At 33.0% G+C, this 20,330-nt stretch overlaps 3 protein-coding genes and 2 long non-coding RNA genes across 8 annotated transcripts; 4 read left to right on the forward strand and 1 right to left on the reverse strand.

The window, feature by feature from the left end:
• The first annotated feature begins 837 nt into the window (after nt 1-837).
• On the forward strand, nt 838-1,179 carry LOC18111264 (uncharacterized). The gene has a single exon (XM_006389577.2). The coding sequence runs from the start codon at nt 838-840 to the stop codon at nt 1,177-1,179; it is 342 nt and encodes a 113-aa protein (XP_006389639.1).
• A 13-nt stretch (nt 1,180-1,192) lies between these two features.
• Nucleotides 1,193-4,681, forward strand: LOC112329090 (uncharacterized). Its single transcript, XR_008056775.1, has 2 exons — nt 1,193-1,418; nt 3,803-4,681. It is a non-coding gene; the product is annotated as an uncharacterized LOC112329090 (long non-coding RNA).
• Nucleotides 4,682-6,134: 1,453 nt separating this feature from the next.
• On the forward strand, nt 6,135-9,443 carry LOC112323335 (uncharacterized). The gene is made up of 5 exons (XR_002976757.2): nt 6,135-6,184; nt 7,006-7,047; nt 7,138-7,265; nt 7,534-7,642; nt 9,223-9,443. It is a non-coding gene; the product is annotated as an uncharacterized LOC112323335 (long non-coding RNA).
• A 3,256-nt stretch (nt 9,444-12,699) lies between these two features.
• Nucleotides 12,700-13,596, forward strand: LOC112323365 (uncharacterized). Its single transcript, XM_052445252.1, has 2 exons — nt 12,700-12,843; nt 12,934-13,596. Exon 2 carries the CDS (start codon nt 12,946-12,948, stop codon nt 13,462-13,464), a length of 519 nt encoding a protein of 172 aa, XP_052301212.1. The 5' UTR covers nt 12,700-12,843; nt 12,934-12,945; the 3' UTR covers nt 13,465-13,596.
• Nucleotides 13,597-15,110: 1,514 nt separating this feature from the next.
• Nucleotides 15,111-19,497, reverse strand: LOC18111263 (protein DETOXIFICATION 36). 4 transcript variants are annotated; one of them, XM_024581016.2, is made up of 7 exons: nt 19,058-19,495; nt 18,341-18,972; nt 17,771-17,827; nt 17,207-17,445; nt 16,493-16,611; nt 16,142-16,228; nt 15,111-15,538 (listed from the first exon to the last, which is right to left on the reverse strand). In XM_024581016.2, exons 1-7 carry the CDS (start codon nt 19,403-19,405, stop codon nt 15,464-15,466), a joined length of 1,557 nt encoding a protein of 518 aa, XP_024436784.1. In that variant the 5' UTR covers nt 19,406-19,495; the 3' UTR covers nt 15,111-15,463. The 4 variants fall into 4 exon arrangements, with proteins under 4 accessions (XP_024436784.1, XP_006389638.2, XP_024436785.1 ...); XM_006389576.3 differs by having other exon boundaries at nt 15,111-15,523; nt 19,058-19,492; XM_024581017.2 differs by lacking the exon at nt 17,771-17,827 and having other exon boundaries at nt 19,058-19,497.
• Between the last annotated feature and the right edge of the window lie 833 nt (nt 19,498-20,330).

The following is a 20,330-nucleotide window of genomic DNA, read 5'->3' on the forward strand; positions in this document are numbered from 1 at the left end:
CTTCACGCCGGTGGAAATTTGACGTATTTTATGTAAGGCAGGCATGTTTCTCCTTTTTGACTTTAGAGCTCAAGATATAAAATAAAAACTGTGTGATATCAAGCACCGTTTAATGCTCAGCCGGTCTGTGAATAATGTCCTATTCATTTCAATATATAAATGCCAATAATTCTGGTTTGGTTCAATAGTTTAAGTGCATGAAATTTAGAAAATTGTTCTGCTTATCAAGAATATATATATTTATTGATCATGATTAAGGGAGATTAACTGTCCCCTGCTAGTTTATCCATGTATTTATCAAATTCATGGTCTCTCCAGCACATTAAATCAGCCACATGCATGCCTATCATAATGATGTGATCCAACAATCTTATCCAAATATCAATAGATTAAATCACTTAATCCATGCATGATACTCCCCTAGTTTCCATCCACAAATACAATACATTAATCCTCAATTTCGTTAATTACTCATCACTTGCTCCTGCTGGCTACAATATTGTTCATGCTGGCCTGAACCATTATTAATTAATTTTGGCAGCAGCCTGCATTGAAAACTTGTCATAAGGGCTACACAAACAGACAAACTAAAGTGGCAGTAGTGGTCTTCAAACCATGATGTAAGGCCATCTCAACGGGGCAACTTTCCCATTATTTTTATACCAAGCATTAGTGCACATGCACCGCTTCATCACCGTATGACCACATCCAACTTGCCCCACATAGAAACATACTACTCCAATTACCATTTCTTTTCTACACACTATAAATATACTTCTCCTCTAACGTATCTTACTTCAACTTGTGCGAAAATTATATTGCTTTTCCTTACAAAGAATGAGTACTCTAGCGAGAAGATCATCATATGGCTACTCAAAATTGGATAAAGAAGACCCGGAAGAGGTAATGCATAGAAGAGCACAGTTCTTGATCTACAAGGCACTACAGCAAGCAGATTCTCCTAGAAGAAGGCCATCTTTTTTGAGGATCAGATTGTGTAGGTTAAAGATAAAGATTGGCAAGAAACTAAAGAAGTTGGGGAAGGGCAAGTTGTTGTCTATATCTGCCGCGAGAGTTAGAGTGTATGGGCAAGTTACTAGTCATTGGAAGCGCTTGTTTGGCAATGGAGAGGCCATTGCTAGTCTTCCTCCCATGCTGGCCTTGAAGGCTCGAAATTAGGTTTCAAGTTTTTTGGTTCTAGTCTTTTTGCTTGTCAGAGGACGGTACTACTGAAAAGCAATATTATGGTTAGAATCATCGTTATAGCCTTTATATGTTATCATTGCATGTTTGTATCTAAATGAAGGATTTCTGGTGATTCCAATCATCTGATCGACAAAGGATTTAGTCTTGCTATTGGACTAATTATCTAGCACGTACAATCTCTGCTTTGCTTGAGACATCAGATCCCTCGAAAGGTAAATGCCTGTTCCATGTTCTCCCAACAGTCTTGTAATTGATCATTGGATAAGTTCCATTTTCTTTCTTTAAGATCCAATTAACCCCATGTATTTTTGACCAACCAAATAATCCCATCCCATGTCATGTGGAGAACATCAAAGATCTTGCAGCCTGGCAAATCTCATCGACACATCTTCTATAATTTGATTAGTTTAATTAAGAGATTTTATACCCCTCCACGACATGAATGCATGTACCGATTCTGGCCAACACTGATATATTTACGAGGATACTTGAGGATGTGTTAATGATTGTAGTTTAAAGTATTTTATATTTGAAAATATATTAAAATAAAATAAAAAATTTAATTTTAAAAATTATTTTTGATATCAATATTAAAACAATTTAAAAATATAATAAAATTAATTTTAAATTAAAAAATTAAAAACTTAAAAACTTTTTAAAAATACAATTTTAACTACGATACCAAAGACCAACTTACTTGGTGCCTTTCGAAGATAGTGGCAACCCAAATACTTTAGGAAGTTTCCCATTTCTGCCGTACTGTCCCCTAACACTCCTTTTAGTTGATTGGCTAGATAGTTGGCAGCTGGGGCATCATCAGCCTAACAACACCAACCCATATGATCCAGTTGGCACAATTAATTATATATTATATTATATTATATTAACCGTACACTTACCTTTATATAGTTAAATTATGATTTTGCTCTTCACTGAAAAAACAAAGAATTGGTCCTAAAGAGTAAAAAAGTCTTTTCATACGATTTACTTATTATTTTAGAATTTTTTTCGGAGTATCTCAATTTATTTATAATTTTTTAAATAGTTAAATTACTTGTTACCATTAAAAAAAAAAAATTTGGCCTAGGGGTTTTCCCAATAATTTCTTTTGCTACGTACAGTTTGATTATTTTATTACCCTTGAAGCAAAGAATTCTTAGATTTAATTTGAAGGGCATATTAGTTATTTCATATTGGTGTTATGACGATCCTGGTTTCAAAAGTCATTTAATAATTTAATTAATAAAAAAATAAAAGGAAAAGCCGCTGGAATGTTTAATAAGTGAGTCACCCCGTCATCTTCGGGTGGCACGTGTACTGGTTCAAGGAGGTGAAAAACCAGTTTTTTTGATGTTTTTCAATTCGGGATAAGCCTTCCTAGGCGGTGCATATGACTTAATTAAAAGTGGTTTGACAACACTTGATTGTTTTTCCTTGGATTCCGTGTTTGCCCTTGTATCGTTTCACACTAACTCTTCAATTTGATTTTTTATAATTTAATTCATGTTTTTTTAATTATAAACTAATTAATTTATAAAATTGAATATATTTTTTTCTTTCATCCTTCATCAATTTAATTATTTATTTATATATAAGCTTTTTAATTTTTATTTAGATTTTTTTTAGTGCAAAAATATGTTGAAAAAGTTTGTGTTTACAACTTTTTTTGTCGGAAAAAAAATATATGACCCGTGATAAAACGTCGGGTTAAATAACTAGTATTTTGCAATTGAAAAACGTTTGCCCCCCTTCTTATTTCTGATTTATGAAGCCTGATCCCCATTTATTTTCCAAAATATCTGTTCTATCCACACCCTTACTAATTGTATCTTCGACTAAGAATTTAGGCTATGTATCTACACGGGTTCAAACTATGTTTGATTTGAAAAGGCATAAAAAATAATGTTTTTTCAAGCCAAATGTAGTTTGAAATAACTTTAATTGATTGCAATAACTAAGAGAAATAAACTCCCTCTATATATGCTTTTTCATAAAATATTTTTTTTAAAAAAAAAACCCTTAAAAATTGGTGTCGGGTTCATGAAGGGCACAACTAGGAGCACGCACGGCTTCTTTCTATTAAGAGGGTGTTTGACAGTGTGGTAGTGGTTGCTTTTTAAATAACTTTTCGTGCCGAAATACATGCCAATGATGTTTTTTTATTTTTTAAAAATTATTTTTGACATCAACACATCAAAACGATCCAAAAAGTACAAACCGCACTCAATTTTAGCAAAAAAAAAAAATTGAAATTCGATGAAAAGCAGGTTGAACAGCAGAGCCAAACATGCTCTAACATGTTGGGGTGATCAGTTAGGGCCTCGTGATAAGATCAGGCTAACAGCTAATATGGTCAATGTTTTATGCATTTTTCCTGCCATTGATTGTGGTGTGATGGCCACCTGCTTGACACATCATGTCACACTCTTTTTCCACTCGTGCGGAAATTGCTTTGCTTGTTTGTGTTTGTCGTCATTTGTTTCTCTAACTCTATTTAACAGGACATTGAAGAAAAAGTTTGTTATGAGGAAAATCTTTGTTTTAAACCATGCTCTTTGCTTTCCTTGATTCTTTATTCTTATATGTGCTTTCTTAGGTCGTAATGGATTTGAACTGGTTTTGAGCCTTTAGAGTATAATTCACCCTTTCCCCCCTTCCTGAGTTGCATCTTGGCTTAACTCGGTAACAAGAAATGCCAGAGCTTTGTGACTGAGTTACAGAGGCATGGGATCTCTATAATCTTCAAAAGTCGGAGGAGTGATTTTACGAAGATGGAGCAGATGAATCAGAAAGGTACTTAGACTAGTATTACCTTTGAGATTCACCATAATTTATCGTGTTATGGAAACAACTGACAAGTACTAAATATTGATCCTAATTAAAATCGATATAAAGAAGAAGAGGCTAGAGAGAAAGCAAGAGAAGATCCTCCAAGTCGTATTGCAGATTATCGGTTGAATGATTAATCACTTCCTGCTGGTGAGAGATGGTTGAAGGAGAAAACTCTGAACGATGGTTGAAAGAGAAAACTCAACAGCAGGACTCGTTACTGAAAATGTTGATCCAGTGCTGTGGTCAAGCAAAATTAAGAGAAAAACAGAGGGTTTTGATGCGTACTGTTCTCATATCCTTTGACTTGCAAAATATAATATTGTGTTAAAGATTATTTCTGCTCGATAATTTGATCTCTGGTGGAGGATCCTCCTTCGAAGTTTGATCTTGTCGAATGATCATAAGGTCAAAAATATACGACAGCATTTTGTGCATGAAGTGGTGATTGAATATTTATGTGGAAGATTTTAGCTAAATGGCCGAGCAATATCTCACTCAATTGTTAGAATGAGGTTCGAATACTAAAATGAATGTCAAGATTTTAGCTAAATGGCCGAGCAATATCATTTAGCTAAAAATTGATCACATGTTTCTAACAATTGGAAAAATTTATCACATGAATGTCGTGCTTTGAATTCTACAATACTTGAAGTCTTCTCCTGGAAAAGGACTCATGTTCTAGAAACATAATCATGAAAACATCAAGGGGTACATGGATGCTGACTGGGTTGGAAATACTACTGACAAAAAATCTACATATGAATATTTCACCTTCATTGAAGGTAATCTAGTTACCTGAAAAAGTAAGAAACAAAAGTGATTGCACTGTCTAGTTCAGAGGTTGAATTCAGAAGCATGGCTAAAGGACTTTGTAAGCTTCTCTAGCTAAAGAGGCTACTAGAAGAAAATAGCTATTCATCCAGTTTTAAAATGAATCTATTTTGTAATAATAAAGTAGCTATAGAGATTATATAAAACTCATCGAACAAAACATGTAAAAGTGAACTGACATTTTATTAAGGAAAAACTTGATCTAAGATAGTTCTATTTTCTTTTGTAAAATCTAAAGAACAACCAGAAGATGTTCTTACAAAAGCAATCTCAAGTAAGGTATTTTATAACTCATGGGCATTTGAGACATCCATGCGTTATTTGGTATCCACTGGTTATGGAATACCAGTTAATTCTAGCCTAAATTTATGTATGACAGTAACTACCTACCTAGAATAAATCTCCTCTGTACATACTATATAAATATACTCTTGTATTCTGTAAGTGATATATAGAAGTTGATATATTTTGGAATAATATATATATGTATATATACCAAGTTACTAATACATTTTGTATGACTAGCTAGGGTTTCACTACAAAAAAAATGGGGTATTAGCATCTGAATTTAGCAACGGATAATTCCGTTGCTAAATTCAGTAACGGATTTGCAACGGATTACATATATATTATTTTTTTAATATCAGCAACGGACTTTAGCAACGGATAATCCGTTGCAAAATTTACGTTGAATTTAGCAACGGATTTTCCGTTGCTAATTAAAAAAAAAATTATTTAAATTTTAATATAAAACCAAAATTACGAACACCGTTGATTACATTTACAAGGATTAAATCCCAACCGTTTATTTTTCGCTGGCTTTGGTAAATCGACCCCAGTGCTCTTCCCCCACACCGAAATGCAAACAGATCTAGACGAAATGAACAAAACCAACAGATCAAAATTAATGATCTTCCACTCTTCCAGTCTCCTTCGTCCCTAACAAAATCGAACCAGAACTGTAGAAAAATCACCCTCTCTTCATCGATTTGATTTTCCTTTATCCCAAACATTTCATCTTCTTCGTGTCTTCAGCATCCCTAATTTCTTTTCTTCATCTTCTTCTCCTTCATCTGAACAAAATCGAACCAGACCCATCATTATCACCATCGAACGTGCTGATTTAAAGTATCTCCTTGTAAACGGGTTGGGTGTTTCACGGTTTTCTTCAATAGTTCAGGTAAGTAATTAAGGGTTTTTTGTTTTTGTTTGTTGCAATTTAACTTGCACTAAAAATTTTTCACCTAACTTTCCCAATCCAGGTTTCTTTCTGTCCTGTAGAACGATCTCGGTCACCTGTAACTCAAGAACACAGGTAACTTTTTTTTTTTTCAATACTTTGAATAATGGTTTTAGGCTATTAATTCGGTAATATAGGGGTTTATAAAATGTTTTTACCATGATCTATAACCTAATTATGCATGTGTAATTGAAAATTTATCAAAACCCCCAATTTAATTTTTAGGGTTACGGTTCATAAATTTTTTAATGTCCCAGCAGTTGAGCTATAATCATTTTTGCTTCCCTTTGGTTTCTTTTTGCCAGTAGATAGTTGTTTTCCCCCATGAGATACCTTCATATCATCGTATAAGTGGGATGCATTTTTCTCTTCAAACTACTGTTTTGTAATATGGTAATTGGATTGCAGTTGTTGGCTTTTTTCTTATTTTTGTGTTATGATTGTTGGGGTGAACGGATTCATCTTATCTCTGTTTCTATTTTCGCATATAAGATCACTCTTTTTTTTTCTCTGTTTTTTTCTGAACAATAAAAGATGCTATTTTATTAAAACTGTCCTTGAAGGTAGTTTGTTGTTTCTTTGTGCCACTGAAAGTGCCTTTCTTTCGTAGTAGTCCAAGTGTTTCTTTTTTTCTTTTTTTCTTCCTGTGATTTGATTGAGCATGCTTGCAGAGTTTTAGTGCTGCCTTTTAGTCACAGCAAATCCAACTTACTAGGATGTGGTGGTTGCTGATTCGTGTAGATATTATTTCAAAATATGCAATTATGAGTTTTAGTTGCAAAACTTATACGCACTTATTTTCCTTGACAAAATTCAAATTTTGCGATCCTATTCATATTTGTAATATCATATCATTTTCTGGAATAATCCACCTTTTATTTTGCTGTGTTATGCAGGAGAAACCTCAACTATTTCAGTTTGTTCCAAATTAAAAGCAGGTACCATTTGTTCATACCACATTGTATTAACAAAGTTGTATTTATTGTGATAGATTCATAATTCTGTTTATCTGATTTATGCTCTCACAGGTCAAGGCAGCACACCAACTTCTCAAGACTATTCCACATAGCTATGGGAGCAGGAGGGTTGATGGAGTTCCTGTTTTCAGCAAACAAAATTCAGATATTGCAATAGCTACCAAAGACGGGATTAAGTGGTGTGTATTGATTCTCTTGTATCAAAATTTAAATATGCATATTTAAATTTTCAGGGCATAGGACTGTTTTTTTTCTTTCCTTATTCAATTCAGAAAAAAAATTGTTATAAGAAGACAATTGCCATGAAAATATGAAAACTAAACAGTACTTTAACTTGGATATTCTTTCTGTTTTTCATAGTTTAACTTAGATTTGTTTTAAAGACTAGCAATTGATAAAGCTAGGATGGGTTTAACATACTGTTTATGTTTTTTTTTATTTTTCCAGCAATATGAATGGCTTATTGGATCACAATATAAATCAATAGAGTTGGCTAAGTCTGATTGGGTTGCAACAAGGAAATCTCCACCTTGGGCCATTGATTATTGGGGCTTTGGTAAGTCAATTTTGCTCCATTTTTTGATGGTTGCTTAATTAGATTATGCTGAATTTGTCTGTTGGGCATGCCTATTGCAATCTTTTCAATTAATTGGAACTCTGTTTTTCATTGGGATAAGATTATTCATATTTAAATTTATTGTCCTTGTAGATCCTAGTATGTGAACATGATGCTGGGATTATATTCAATTAACTTTTCTGGGCATAGTACTGTCTTTTTTATTTCTGCTTTTACATATTGCTTCCTGAAGTTCATGTTTTTGGTGTTTTTCCTCTTAAGAAGAATAATTAATGCTTTTTACAATAAGCTGTGGGGGGGAACATTACAAGAGGAAAAAGAATGGGGTAAGAGGTGATAAGGACATATTTAAGGGCAGAATCTTATGGGGAAACTTTATTTTTGCTAGTGGAGGGTGTGGTGACTGTTTAAGGATTCCTTAATTTGTCTGTAAAGTCGTGGTGTTTTGTAGCTTTGAGGTAAAATTGGATTTATAATTACGGGGAAAGAAAATAAAATTATTGGTTGACAGCAAGCTGTTGCGCTGTGAATGGATGGTGGAGGAATGAGGAGATGTTTTGGACTGTCATAATGCTACATTGATTTATTTATTTATTCTCCACTGTAAAGATATTTATTTTCAAATTAAGTTGTATATCAACTGGAAAGTAAATCTCTTATGTTACAGGGGCCTCATATGACATCATCATAAATGAAAGTATTGCTGTAAATTAAAGCACAGACGTCAACTGTTTTTCCTTCCATTTCATGTAGTAACAAATAAGAATTGGATTGAATAATTCCAAGATAAAAGAGACCTAAAGCAACGCTTTTTCCTAATGTACACATTCTTTTCTATGTTAAAAATCTGTCTCGTCAGACCTGTAACCAAAAGAATGTCTCGGCCATTTCTTCTGTTGACAGACTAAAGCATACAGAAGTTGTTTGGGCATTAGACCTGTAACCACTCAAGTCTAACAATATAGAAATATAAAAGAACAAAATTAGCTAACAAAAATGTGAACAGCAACCAGATTGATAACAGGGTCAGACTCTATAATTAGCAACCCCAAATGGTAGAATCATCAATGAACACTCGTGTGCGAAATTAATTGGTCAAATGGATATCAGACATCCACATCACATCAGACCTAGTATAGGACTGCTTCAAATAAAAAGTAAAACTGAACTTGAGTACTCCACATAAAATCAAAAGGGTAAACTGAAGAAAAAGGAAAAAAAAAAAAAAAAGTTCCCCATTCAGGAGTTACTAACTAGTGAAGTTTTATTGCAAGTAATGATTTTCTATTTAAAAAGGAGATGTCTGCTTTTTTCTCCTGCTAAATTCCAACAGATTCCAATTAGCTAGCACATATCTGGAAGACCTTGTCTTCTGGATCATTTCAAGCTTTTTACACAAAGCAAGCATTCGATTCCTTTGTGCATTTTATTTCCTTTCATGTCTTTCCACTCTCTCAGACGCATCCTTGGAATCAATTTCACTTGGATTTGTTTTAAAGACTAGCAATTGTTATAACTTGATGGGTGTAACATACTGTTTATGTTTTTTATTTTTCCAGCAATATGAATGGCTTATTGGATCACAATATAATCCAATAGAGTTGGCTAAATCTGATTGGGTTGCAATAAGAAAACCTCCACCTTGTGCCATTGATTCTTGGGGCTTAGGTAAGTCTATTTTGCTCCATTTTTACATGGTTGCTTAATTATATCGTGCATAATTTTTTTGTTGGGCATGCCTATTGTAATCTTTTCAAGTAGTTGGAACTCTGCCTTTCATTGGGACAATATTGATAGTTTGTATAAGAAAACTAATTGAATGATTTTCTTTTATTAAATCTGATATTGAGTTTATTTTTTATGGAAATTAGGAGACCAAAATGAAACCTAGAGGTGGCTGAATAATATATCAATTAATTGTAAATTTAAATGTCATGCTATTTGTCAAGTCTTGAAACATATTGTGACGTTGAGATTGAGAAGACAACATTTCTCTTACGGTCTGCTCATGTCAATTAATTAATAATAATATTATGCTCATGTCAAAAAAAGATCCGAATAAAAATAAAAAGTTTGATGGATCCAATAAAAATAAAAGGATCGAAATAAAATAAAAAAAAACTATTTCAGGTGGTAACAAAAGTTAGAAGGACCAATAAAAAAAATGAACTCCAAAACTATTATAAAGATAAATTTATTTAATATTTGTTCAACTAAATATTTTTTTTTCTTTATCCATTCATTCTGTATAAAATACTAACCGAACATAATCTAAAAAGTATATTTTTGTCATTAGTTAGAAAATATAAATGACAATATGAGTGTGGGAATTCCTCACACACTCATATTGTCACACTAAACAACCCATATATTTAAAAACTCAATAAGAAAAAGTAGAAGAAAAACAGTTATCCATTTTTTAGCTTCATATATGTTTGAGCTAGACAAATAATTAAAGTTTATTCATGTGGTACATATTTTATTTTAAAGGATTGTTTAAGTACTAGTAGTTAAAGAAGTATGCGTATTTCAAAAAATGCTTATTGGTGTTGTCATGTTAATTAGATTAACATGGATGATCGATCGTGGATGTATCGTCGTCTTATGGATGGTCGCCTTCGTCCTGAATACATTACTGGTGTTAGAAGATTTATCAATGTCGTGTCCTTCCTACTCCAACACTTGATGATCCAAATATACTTGTTGAATCATCTTATTATGAAGAAATCGGGCAACATGAATTGATTCAACTTGACATGAATTGGGGAAACAAAGATGATGAAGATGAAGATGAAGAAGAAGAAGAAGAAGGTGATGGTGATGGTGATGGTGATGGTGATGGTGATGGTGAAGAAGAAGAAGATGATGATGATGATGATGATTGTTATGGTGGTGATGGTTAGGAATGATGATAATAATGAGTAGCACAAGTTAATTATATTTTGTAGTATATGTAATGAATTATCTTTATTATATGTATGAATGATTTCATATTATTTGACAATATTTAGGCTTTCAATGTTTTTATTATTATTTTATTGAAGTGTGTGTTTTGCATCACATTACATAAATCATTTTCATTCACCTTTGAAACCATTTATAACCTTTCAAGTAACAATCTTTAAATTGTGATTCTGATGTTATATTTTATTTTGTGATTCGTTTTCTTGCTTACAGATGTTGAAGCGTGAAAGAAAGGGTTCTTCCTACTCAATGTTTTGATTTATAGGACCAAACATTAAGGTAAGCATACTTATAAATTTTGATTTCTGTTTAATTAATTATTTAGATTTTTATTTTTATTATTGGTTTTGTTACAGTAATTATTTTATTTGAAGTATAATATTTTTCGGAGTGATGACTATTAAGTGGACAATCCATACTGATTTTGAACATCATAAACTAGATATTGTTTGTAATGAATTGGGAAAAAAATGAGATTTAACAGTTTGTTTTCATTCTAGTTATGGCAGTCTTAGGAAAATATCTGTGAATTTTTTGTTCCTGATGGTTTAAATATGAGCTAATTTATTGTTATGTTGTATATATTCATATTAAATGTTAGTTATTTTTTCTGGTTTTTAGCATGCCTCGACGAGGATCCATATTAGATTCTAGGAGTGACAGGTCCACATCAAGGAGTGACAGGTCCACTTCATCCAAGTCATTTCAAACTACATCAAGGCATAATAACAAAGGATCCACATTTCATCAACCTGTGTATCAGAACGTAAATGAGTATTATATACCCACTTTGGGGAGTACACATCCTCCTCCACATGATTATGGGAGGGTTGATGCATATCAATATTGTGAGGGCTTTCGTTTTCAAGATTTGCTTCAAACTCAAGGAGGTTTCTCTCGAGATAACCAACTTGTTTATGGAGGACATAATTTACATGGGACTTATGGGAGAGTTGATGGTAATGATGATGATGTGAACATTAGAAATGAAGATGAGGGAGACGGTAGTAATGAGAGAGGTGTATGTGATGAGAGAGATGTATGTGATGAGGATCAAGATGGTGTTCCATCGTATCACGGTTCAACATCTTCTCCATACAATTATGATCAAAGTGTTAAAAGGAAGGGTTTTGACACGCCAATAGATCCAATAACAAGAAAAAAAGAGCTTTGTTTGTATGGAACAACAGAGTAAGTTCAAACTTTTAATAACTAACTTATTAAGGTTATATTTTCAAGTATGAAAAAAATTACTTATTATTGTGTAATTATTTGTTTAATATAAGTTTGTTATTATATATTTTCAGGTTCAATAACGCATCGTGTGGCCGTGCAATCGGAGATATTTTGAGGTCCAATTTTAAGGGAGCATGGCACTCTTGGGAAAAAGTAGATCCAATGTGCAGGGATGAACTCTTTAAAGAGTTTAAGGTAAGAACCAACACTAATTGCCATAATATTCTTTTCAATTTTGATCACTTTAATGTAGAATTATGAAAATTATCAACTGAATAGCTATGACTGATTTGTGTTATAATTTGTTCTTATTTCTTGTTTACTCTTTAATATCATTTAATTTCTTTAGTTATTACATCATCTTGCAAATTCTGAACAAGATAACACAATATGATTAATTATTTATATAATTTGAAATTTTATGCACTCTTTTTACTTGGTATATATATTATTTGGTAGAAAAAATATTCCTTTCCTGAGGAAGATGAGTCGATTGTTCGTAATATTTGGGAAGATAAGGCTAGGATAGCTTTGAATCAACAATTGACACGAGCTCGCAAGAAAGCCATGTCAAAAGAAAACACTACAAATATTATAGATTGTCTTGATAAAGGTCCTGCCTGGATAAACAATGATGATTGGAATCAAATGATCAAAGATGTTTGGTCCACCCCTGAATTTCAAAGGAGATCTGAATCTGCTAGGAGGAATCGATTAACCAAAACAGATGACAAAATAAGCACTCATTCTGGAGGAACAGTGTCATTTGCATCATATCGAGCTAACATGGTATGGATTTTTTTTTATGCTTAAGATAATAAATTAAAATTTGTATATTTATCTTTTATAATATTTATTAATCTTGAAAGCAAGAGGAAGCTGGTGGAAAAGAACCTCCATGGGATGATGTCTTTTCAGCTTTGCATCAAAGTATTAAGCAATCTGGTAGCTTCGTCGACAACAAGTCTAAAAAAGTGGTTGTATGTATTTTTATTTGATTATTTCTTAATATAACTTAAGTATTATTCAACATTCAAATTAATTTATTATTGCATGTATTTTATTTGTAGGAAAATTATAAAATGGAGATGATTTCAAAGTATGGAACTGATCGGGAAAATCATCCTTCATTTGATGGAGCAGCTTGGTGTGTGGCTTCAGGAGGAGTTACAAAGGGTAGGGTATATGGTGCACCTCGTATGCCAAAATCAAAAGTTAGTACAAGCTCTTCATCACATTCCTACTCGGTGGAGTCATCATATCCCAGTTCATCGTATCGAGCATTGCAAAAGGAGATAAAGGATAAAGAAGAGGAGATAAAGAAAAAAGATGATTTTATTCTTGAAATGAAACGTCAGATGGATTCCATGAAAGAATATCTTGTGAACAATCTTGGATACCATGGTGGGACATCAAATATTGATCAAGGTATGCCACCACCTTTGACTCCATCAATACCGCCACCTATGGCTCCTCAGATAATGACACCTATGGGCTCCGCATCTCAACCAATTTTTCGACCTACACCTCGACCTTTATATCCTGATCAATCTTGTGTTGATCCACAATATCATGGTTCGTCTTCGCAACCAGCACCATGATTGTATCTTTTGTTGTTTTTTTTTATTGTATTTGAACTTAATTGTATTAATGCAAGTTTAACTAAATTTTTATAATATGAATATTATTTTTATTTTGTTTTTTATTAATGATATAATTATTTTTAATATTAATTAATTTATGTTGGTTATATAAATTCTACAACTTTTAAAATATCCATAAATAATTAAATAAATAAATTAAAAGTCATTTTAATAAATAAATAAAAATTAATTTAATAAAAACAAATGCAATCACCAACGGATTCTCCGTTGGTGATTGCAACTGATGCATGAATCAGCAACGGAGAATCCGTTGCTGATTCACAAAACTAGCAACGGATTTATCCGTTGCTGATTTGGCAGCAACGGATAATCCGTTGCTAGTTTTGCAACGGAAAATCCGTTGCTGACAATCAGCAACGGATTATCCGTTGCTAATTGTCAGCAACGGATTTTTCGTTGCTGCCAAATCAGCAACGGATAAATCCGTTGCAAAAAAATCAGCAACGACAAATCTGCATCGGATTTTTGCCGTTGCTGATTCCGTTGCTAAATTGTTTTAGCAACGGATTTTAGTATTATTTGCAACAGAATCGTCCGTTGCTAATTACTCTATTTTTTAGTAGTGTTTATTATAAATATATATTATGTAATTCTACTTTGATATATAATGAAATACAACTTCTCAGTACTCCTGTGGATATAGGTACGTTAAATCTATATGTATATATACCAAGTTTCACATCAGAATGTTATTACTGTTTTTATATCTTTACAGAAGCTGACAGATATTTATGTTTCAACACCTGCAAATATATACTGGAATCTCTCCGTACAATAGTTGATTGTACGGACAGAGACAAACTAAATGACTTGAAGTTAGATCGATGTTGTTTTACTTTGTTTGATGACAACATCAACCAAGAGAAAAAGTAACAGATTGAATATTCATCCTGAAAAACAGTCCATTAATTACATTGATAATTACATATTTTACAAGCATGGTTCTTTGATTTTGCTCGAAAGTGAGATTTGGTATGGTATATTCAGTCGCCAATAATTTTTTTGCCATCATGCAACATTGGTCTTCTAGTAAAGGGTTGCAAGTTAATTAGTCTGAGACTGAGGTGGACTGTTGGTTTTGTATTATACTTTGCAAAAGAAAAGAAGAAGAAAAAAATGTTGAATCTTGTATTCATTCCTACAAATCTAGTTTCATATATACTAGCTAGTATAGATTGTTAAGAAATAGGAAGTGTATAGTAGTTTGGAGTGCTCTTATGTTATTATAATTATTGTTTTATTGTTTTATTTGTTATGCTGATTTTCTGGTTCACTAGATGACCACGTTAATTAATTTCCTCGACTTTCATAAAAAATAAAAAAAGGAAGGAAAGAGGGAAAAAATCTGAGAAAAAAAAGAAGAAGAAATATCCAGGAAGGAAATGCTTTGGCTCATCGTGTATTTGTTATGTGATGGACTCAATTTAGCTGTGTTACCTTTCTACACGATGAAATGAGAGAGGAAAAAAAAATCACAAATGATTTTGATAGATACTTTTGCTTTGTGTAAAGATTGTCAAATATATATATATATATCAAAGATGATGTATCCTGAGAAATTTGCTAGCTTTAAGAAATTAAAAAAAAAAAAAAGAGTACTTTCTTAATCATCTGGTCAACTTTTATGGCTAATGGCACATAAAATTTAATGAACATATATCAAGCCTCCCAATACAATGGATCATAAAGCAAATCTATCTTAGCCAAGATAAATGCAGTTAAAATTAATAAATAATGGCATCTTTGTTCATAGCAGTCTTGATAGGCTGACATTCCTGCCAAGAAGGGTGCCATAATGTTTATTAAGAGTAATGGATTGATTTTTGGACGAGAACGTTGATGCCAGCCATGCATAGCTACATAGAGTTGCATCCTTCGAATCTTCTAGTTCTCCATACCCACCAATGTTCAGTCCTATGGACCAAATATTGCTATCCTAGACTTGGTTTCCTCTCTTATCTTCCCATTTGTGCAGACGACTCTTAGCCTTCTCCACCTGAAATTGGAACATCTATAGAGAATCAAGAGCTTCATCACTAGCTAGCTAGAGAAATTAAATGATTATTTCTGAGAGCCATGCGATATTGCACATGCTGGTCAAATTAAGTTGCTGGATTCACACCAACCAGTCGACTAAGGAACGTCAATTAATGCCTTTGACTTCTGTTAATTGTAGCTATCAATTAATGTGAAAGAGAAACCACAACCACTCTATAGACTATTCTGATGGATGCCCTTGTACCAATGTAACAAATGCACATGTAGCCTCTTTCTGTCATAATTAAATGCTTGATTATAACCCACCGCAGCTACTCCTGCACCGCGTTGTATCATCGACATTAAATTTAACGACAGAAGGCAGATCAGGAGGGGCATCTAGTTGGCAATGGTTTTATTTGTCTTGGCCTGATGACAATCATGTGTTGATGTAGAATTTGCTTAAGTTTTTGTTGTTTTTCTACATGAATTGTCATATTTGCACTCATTTTGTTTATTAAGAAAATAAATCCCCCCTTCCTTATCCGGTATGATTCATTTTCCGTCCAAGCATCGAACGATATATATCAAGGAGATTTTGTAATTTATAACAATAGACTTTCATCAAATCACTCACCTCCTTCTTCCAATCTGTTCGAAATGTTACCCACAGTAAGATTAGGGTTTGCAATAGTGTTCCACCGATCATCCCAGACCATATTCCCTATATAGAAAAGTTCAAAGTTCAAATTAAACTTTTTTGTTTTTTACTACATGCATTACATTATATTTTTTAATGTTTGCTTAAAAAATTATATTTTATTTTGTTTATGCGCATAATATATTTTTTTTCCATAGAAAGATTCATAGGTTTTTTAACTACACGTCAGAAGCAAAACCTATAAATATTATAAGGGAAAAAGTTACAATCACTTGAATTCGAATTAACCTCACAACAACTGCTATAGAGAAAGAGAGGTTTAATTACCTTTACTCCAAGATCAAACTTAAAGCCTATAAGACATCCAAACGGAATTCCAACCACATAGTAACATCCCACATTCACATATGCAACAAATGCTTGCCATCCACAGCCAACGGCCACCCCTTCATCACATTCCATTTCACAATGTATAAGTTACCATAACAAGTGTGCTAAAAATATATTAGTGAATTATTTATATGATATGATGCATTTCCATTTGTTTCTTTTGGCAAAAATATTATGTTCTCTAGATATTATCACAGAGGAAGAGGGTAACAAAGTGCATGCTAGGTGTTGTCGAGACTAATTTATGATGAATATTTAAAGACAATTTGATTAGCTGCTGCTGATTCTTGATTAATTAATATAAGAAATGAATAATAATGTCTGGACAAATCATAAGTTGTTTGCATGCGGATTTGATAACAAAAAAAAAAAAACACATTTGTCCGACCAATCCCTTAGGAAACCATTTGTAAGGACTGCATGCACAGCCTTTTTACACCGTTTAATACGTGATCTATGTGAAATTATTAATCAGGAGGTTTTGTACTTTTCCTCTTGTCCAGTGTTCATGATTAACGCGGCTCATTTTGATTAATAATCAGAAGTGTAGTAACACCATTTGATGCTTTAGGCATCCTCAAAGTTAAAATAAAGAAATTAATTAAAAACAGAAATTAACATGAAAAGTTTTAAATTAAAGAGCTTTATTACCTGACAAGACTGGTTGAACCCCATTAAGTATGAGGGTGACAGCCAATAATGGGCAGAGTTCTGAGACTGCATTGGCCACAGTTTCACCACCGGTGAAGACATAGCTGATTACATGGCGCAGAGAAAGAATAGCTCCAGCTTCTATCAGGGCGATTATAAAAGAAACCAAAGTAACCATGGCAACTGAAAATGCTGCTGACTTGTGATTTCCAGCTCCCAATTCATTGCTAACTCTTACACTGTTCAGTAGGATTCAAGTATTTTTATTTCATGTGAATATTTTTGCAATTAGAAACAAACCAGGACTACAAAAAATGAGCTAATACTAATTAATGGACACTTTAGTGGACAGCTACTTTTAAAAGTCAAATAACAGCGGAGAATTCGTGATCATTTCAGTATGATCGATTCAAATTAAAAATATTATTGCTTTCTAATTAATTCCTTATCGTTTCACTATTGTGAGTTAAGTTGGGAACTCACATTGAGCTATTATTTCTAGAGAGAAAGGGGAATCTTCTAAATTAATGTACATAATAATGGAGATAAAACAAAATTACTAACCTTGCAGCTGCATTGAAACCGACTGATATCATAAACAAAAACCCTGTTATTGACGTACTGCAAAAGACGTATAATGTAATTATTAATTTTATTTTATTAATTTAGAGTAGATTCGAAGCTGAACATCACAATTTAAAAATTTTCTTGTGAGTTTGTACCCTTAGTTCAACCACTCATTAGCCCATAATTAACGGTCCATAAATAATAGTAAATGCATGCGTATTGCCAGCCACATTCCTGTCTCTCATAAAGTTTTTAGGTGTACACGTTTTCGCTTTTCTGAATATTTGTTTTTTAATTTTTTGAATGAAATTGTCAGCTTGAAACATCGGTACTGTGATATATATAATTAATAGTATTATATATTAATATCACGCTAGCTGTTTAGAGAATGGCCAACATAAAAAAATAATAGTAATAATTTTTAAAGAAAAAAATCATTATATATGCAAGACAAATATTATTAGTGAAGAAAGTTCAAATCTTTATATGAGTGGTTTGTCTAGATCGAGTCAAATATTATGAGTGGTTAATTTGTCAAGCGTAAGGAATCAAATTTCAATTCCTTACCACACAGAAAGAGAGTTCAAGGCAAGCTCAGGATTCTTGAGAAGGCCAGCAATCAAGACTAAAATCTGAAAATACCATGTCTCCAAGCAGAGCATTACAGCTGATCCCGTTGACAATTTCAGGAAATCCCATAGCCCGTTAAAAGCTTGGCTGGTAAAGCCAGTCCATGTCTTCTTGCACCGCCTACTCATCACTATAAATAAAAATTGAGCTGCCACTACAATCCACCATGACAAGCTTAAAACAAGTGATGCTCCTATCAATCCCCACCCTAACTTGTACACAGCAAGCCAGGTTAAGAATAGGTGAAAGACAAGTGTAATTGCTGATATTATGGCACTTGGGGTCACTATGCTTTGTGCTTGAAGGAATTTTTGTATTGGAAAATTCACAGCATAAGCAAAAATCTGGGGTAATAGACCATAAACAAAGACAGCTGCTGCTGATGCTACTGTTGTTGGTTCACCAAGTAAGATCAAGATTGGTTTTGCGAAAACATATACTGCAGCCAGTGGTATCCCTGTTAGAGTAAGCACCACGGTTGCTCTTTGAAGAAATGTGCCTAGCATTTCAAATCGTTGGGCTCCATAAGATTGACCACATAGAGTTTCCACAGCACTCCCCATTCCTAGCTACAAGATCAAGACACAAAAGCAAACCAATAAGATTACCTATGTAAGAAAACCTCGAGTTTCGCAGTTGATATTAGCTTATTACCATGAGGCCATAGACAAAGAGTTGGACACCACTATTGGCAAGAGAGACAGCAGCAAACTCAAGATTGCCAAGGTGGCCGGAGAAGATTCTGGTAGATAAGGACAAGGAGTTGTTGATCAAGTAAACAAAAACTGCTGGTGCAGCCAAGCGGAAGAGGAGTTTAAGTTCGATCCAGGATGCCAACCCGAGGCGCATGAAGTAGCTTAAGTTGGTGTCGTTTAGAACATTTTCAAGTCTAGAGTCCGCTTCATGATAATGATCATTGGTTTCAGGTTCTGTGGATGAGAGTACAAGGGGTTCTTGGAGTTCACCTCGAGACTCCTTACTGTCCATTTTGGCGGTGGTCATTTAGCTAGATTTAAGGTGTAAAAAGAAAGGAGCATATGGGTCTCAGAAGGGGTTGACGCATATATATATATTCATGGACAAAGGCTTAGCAAAATAGTGTAGTATGAGAAATTTTATGGTGTTCCGACTAGGCATACTTACTTTAAAAAGAGAAATACAAGGAGAAAAGAGAAAATAAATAAATAAACACTTTGCCGGGTGAACATATCTTATATATTTTTTTGAGTCTCAAATTTGATTTTTCTTTCTTTTATCAGCTTTATTCCAAATAAACATAAAAAAACAACTACTAATATTTAATTTTTCTCCCGTTGTCAACATACTTAATTACTCCTTCTGGTAAATGAATTGGACTGATAATAAGTTCCAAATTACGTCCGTGTTAAATATGGCTAAAATAGGATATAAGGTGGCATGAGGTGGATTGGCAGTTGCATGAAAGTATTATAGAGGTTGGGATAGGAATAAATATAAGGTGCATGGCTTACTTTAATGAGACGTGTTTTGTTCAAAATAAAGAAGGATTCTTTTCCTATTTAATTGGGAGATTTGCCAGCCAACCTTGTAGTTCAATATTGATGAGTAAACATATTTTTGTTATGGATTTTTATAAATAGAAATAGATTTTAAAAATATAATGGGTCTCGTAAGCTTACCTGACCCAAAGAATTTGGGCTTGGCAAATTAGTGGGAGTCTGACAAATATGTTAAATCCAAAACACTTGGATTCAATCATTATCAGGTTCTAAGACTATATGTTTGATCTTAAACAATCCTCTAAATCTAAAATATTATAAGAATGTTAAACCGTTATACCTCTTCATCTTAAACAATTGTATGTGCCCTTTATATTCAATATAATGATTTTTCTATACTCATAAATGTACACAAGATCTCTTAAGGGACCTATCATGCTTACTATCTT

The sequence above is a fragment of the Populus trichocarpa genome, chromosome 11 (assembly GCF_000002775.5).
Source record: "Populus trichocarpa isolate Nisqually-1 chromosome 11, P.trichocarpa_v4.1, whole genome shotgun sequence".
Lineage (NCBI taxonomy): Eukaryota > Viridiplantae > Streptophyta > Magnoliopsida > Malpighiales > Salicaceae > Populus > Populus trichocarpa.

What these genes read in the sequence shown, in the direction of transcription:
- LOC18111263 (XM_024581016.2), bottom strand. Translation starts at nt 19,405, where the DNA reads ATGACCACCGCCAAAATGGACAGTAAGGAGTCTCGAGGTGAACTCCAA. An exon ending in GGTTTCAATGCAGCTGCAAG is followed by an intron (nt 17,446 to 17,770) that starts GTTAGTAATTTT and finishes CCTACTGAACAG; the next exon opens with TGTAAGAGTTAGCAATGAAT. An exon ending in GAACAGATTGGAAGAAGGAG is followed by an intron (nt 15,539 to 16,141) that starts GTGAGTGATTTG and finishes GATTCTCTATAG; the next exon opens with ATGTTCCAATTTCAGGTGGA.
- LOC18111264 (XM_006389577.2), top strand. Translation starts at nt 838, where the DNA reads ATGAGTACTCTAGCGAGAAGATCATCATATGGCTACTCAAAATTGGAT.
- LOC112323365 (XM_052445252.1), top strand. Translation starts at nt 12,946, where the DNA reads ATGGAGATGATTTCAAAGTATGGAACTGATCGGGAAAATCATCCTTCA.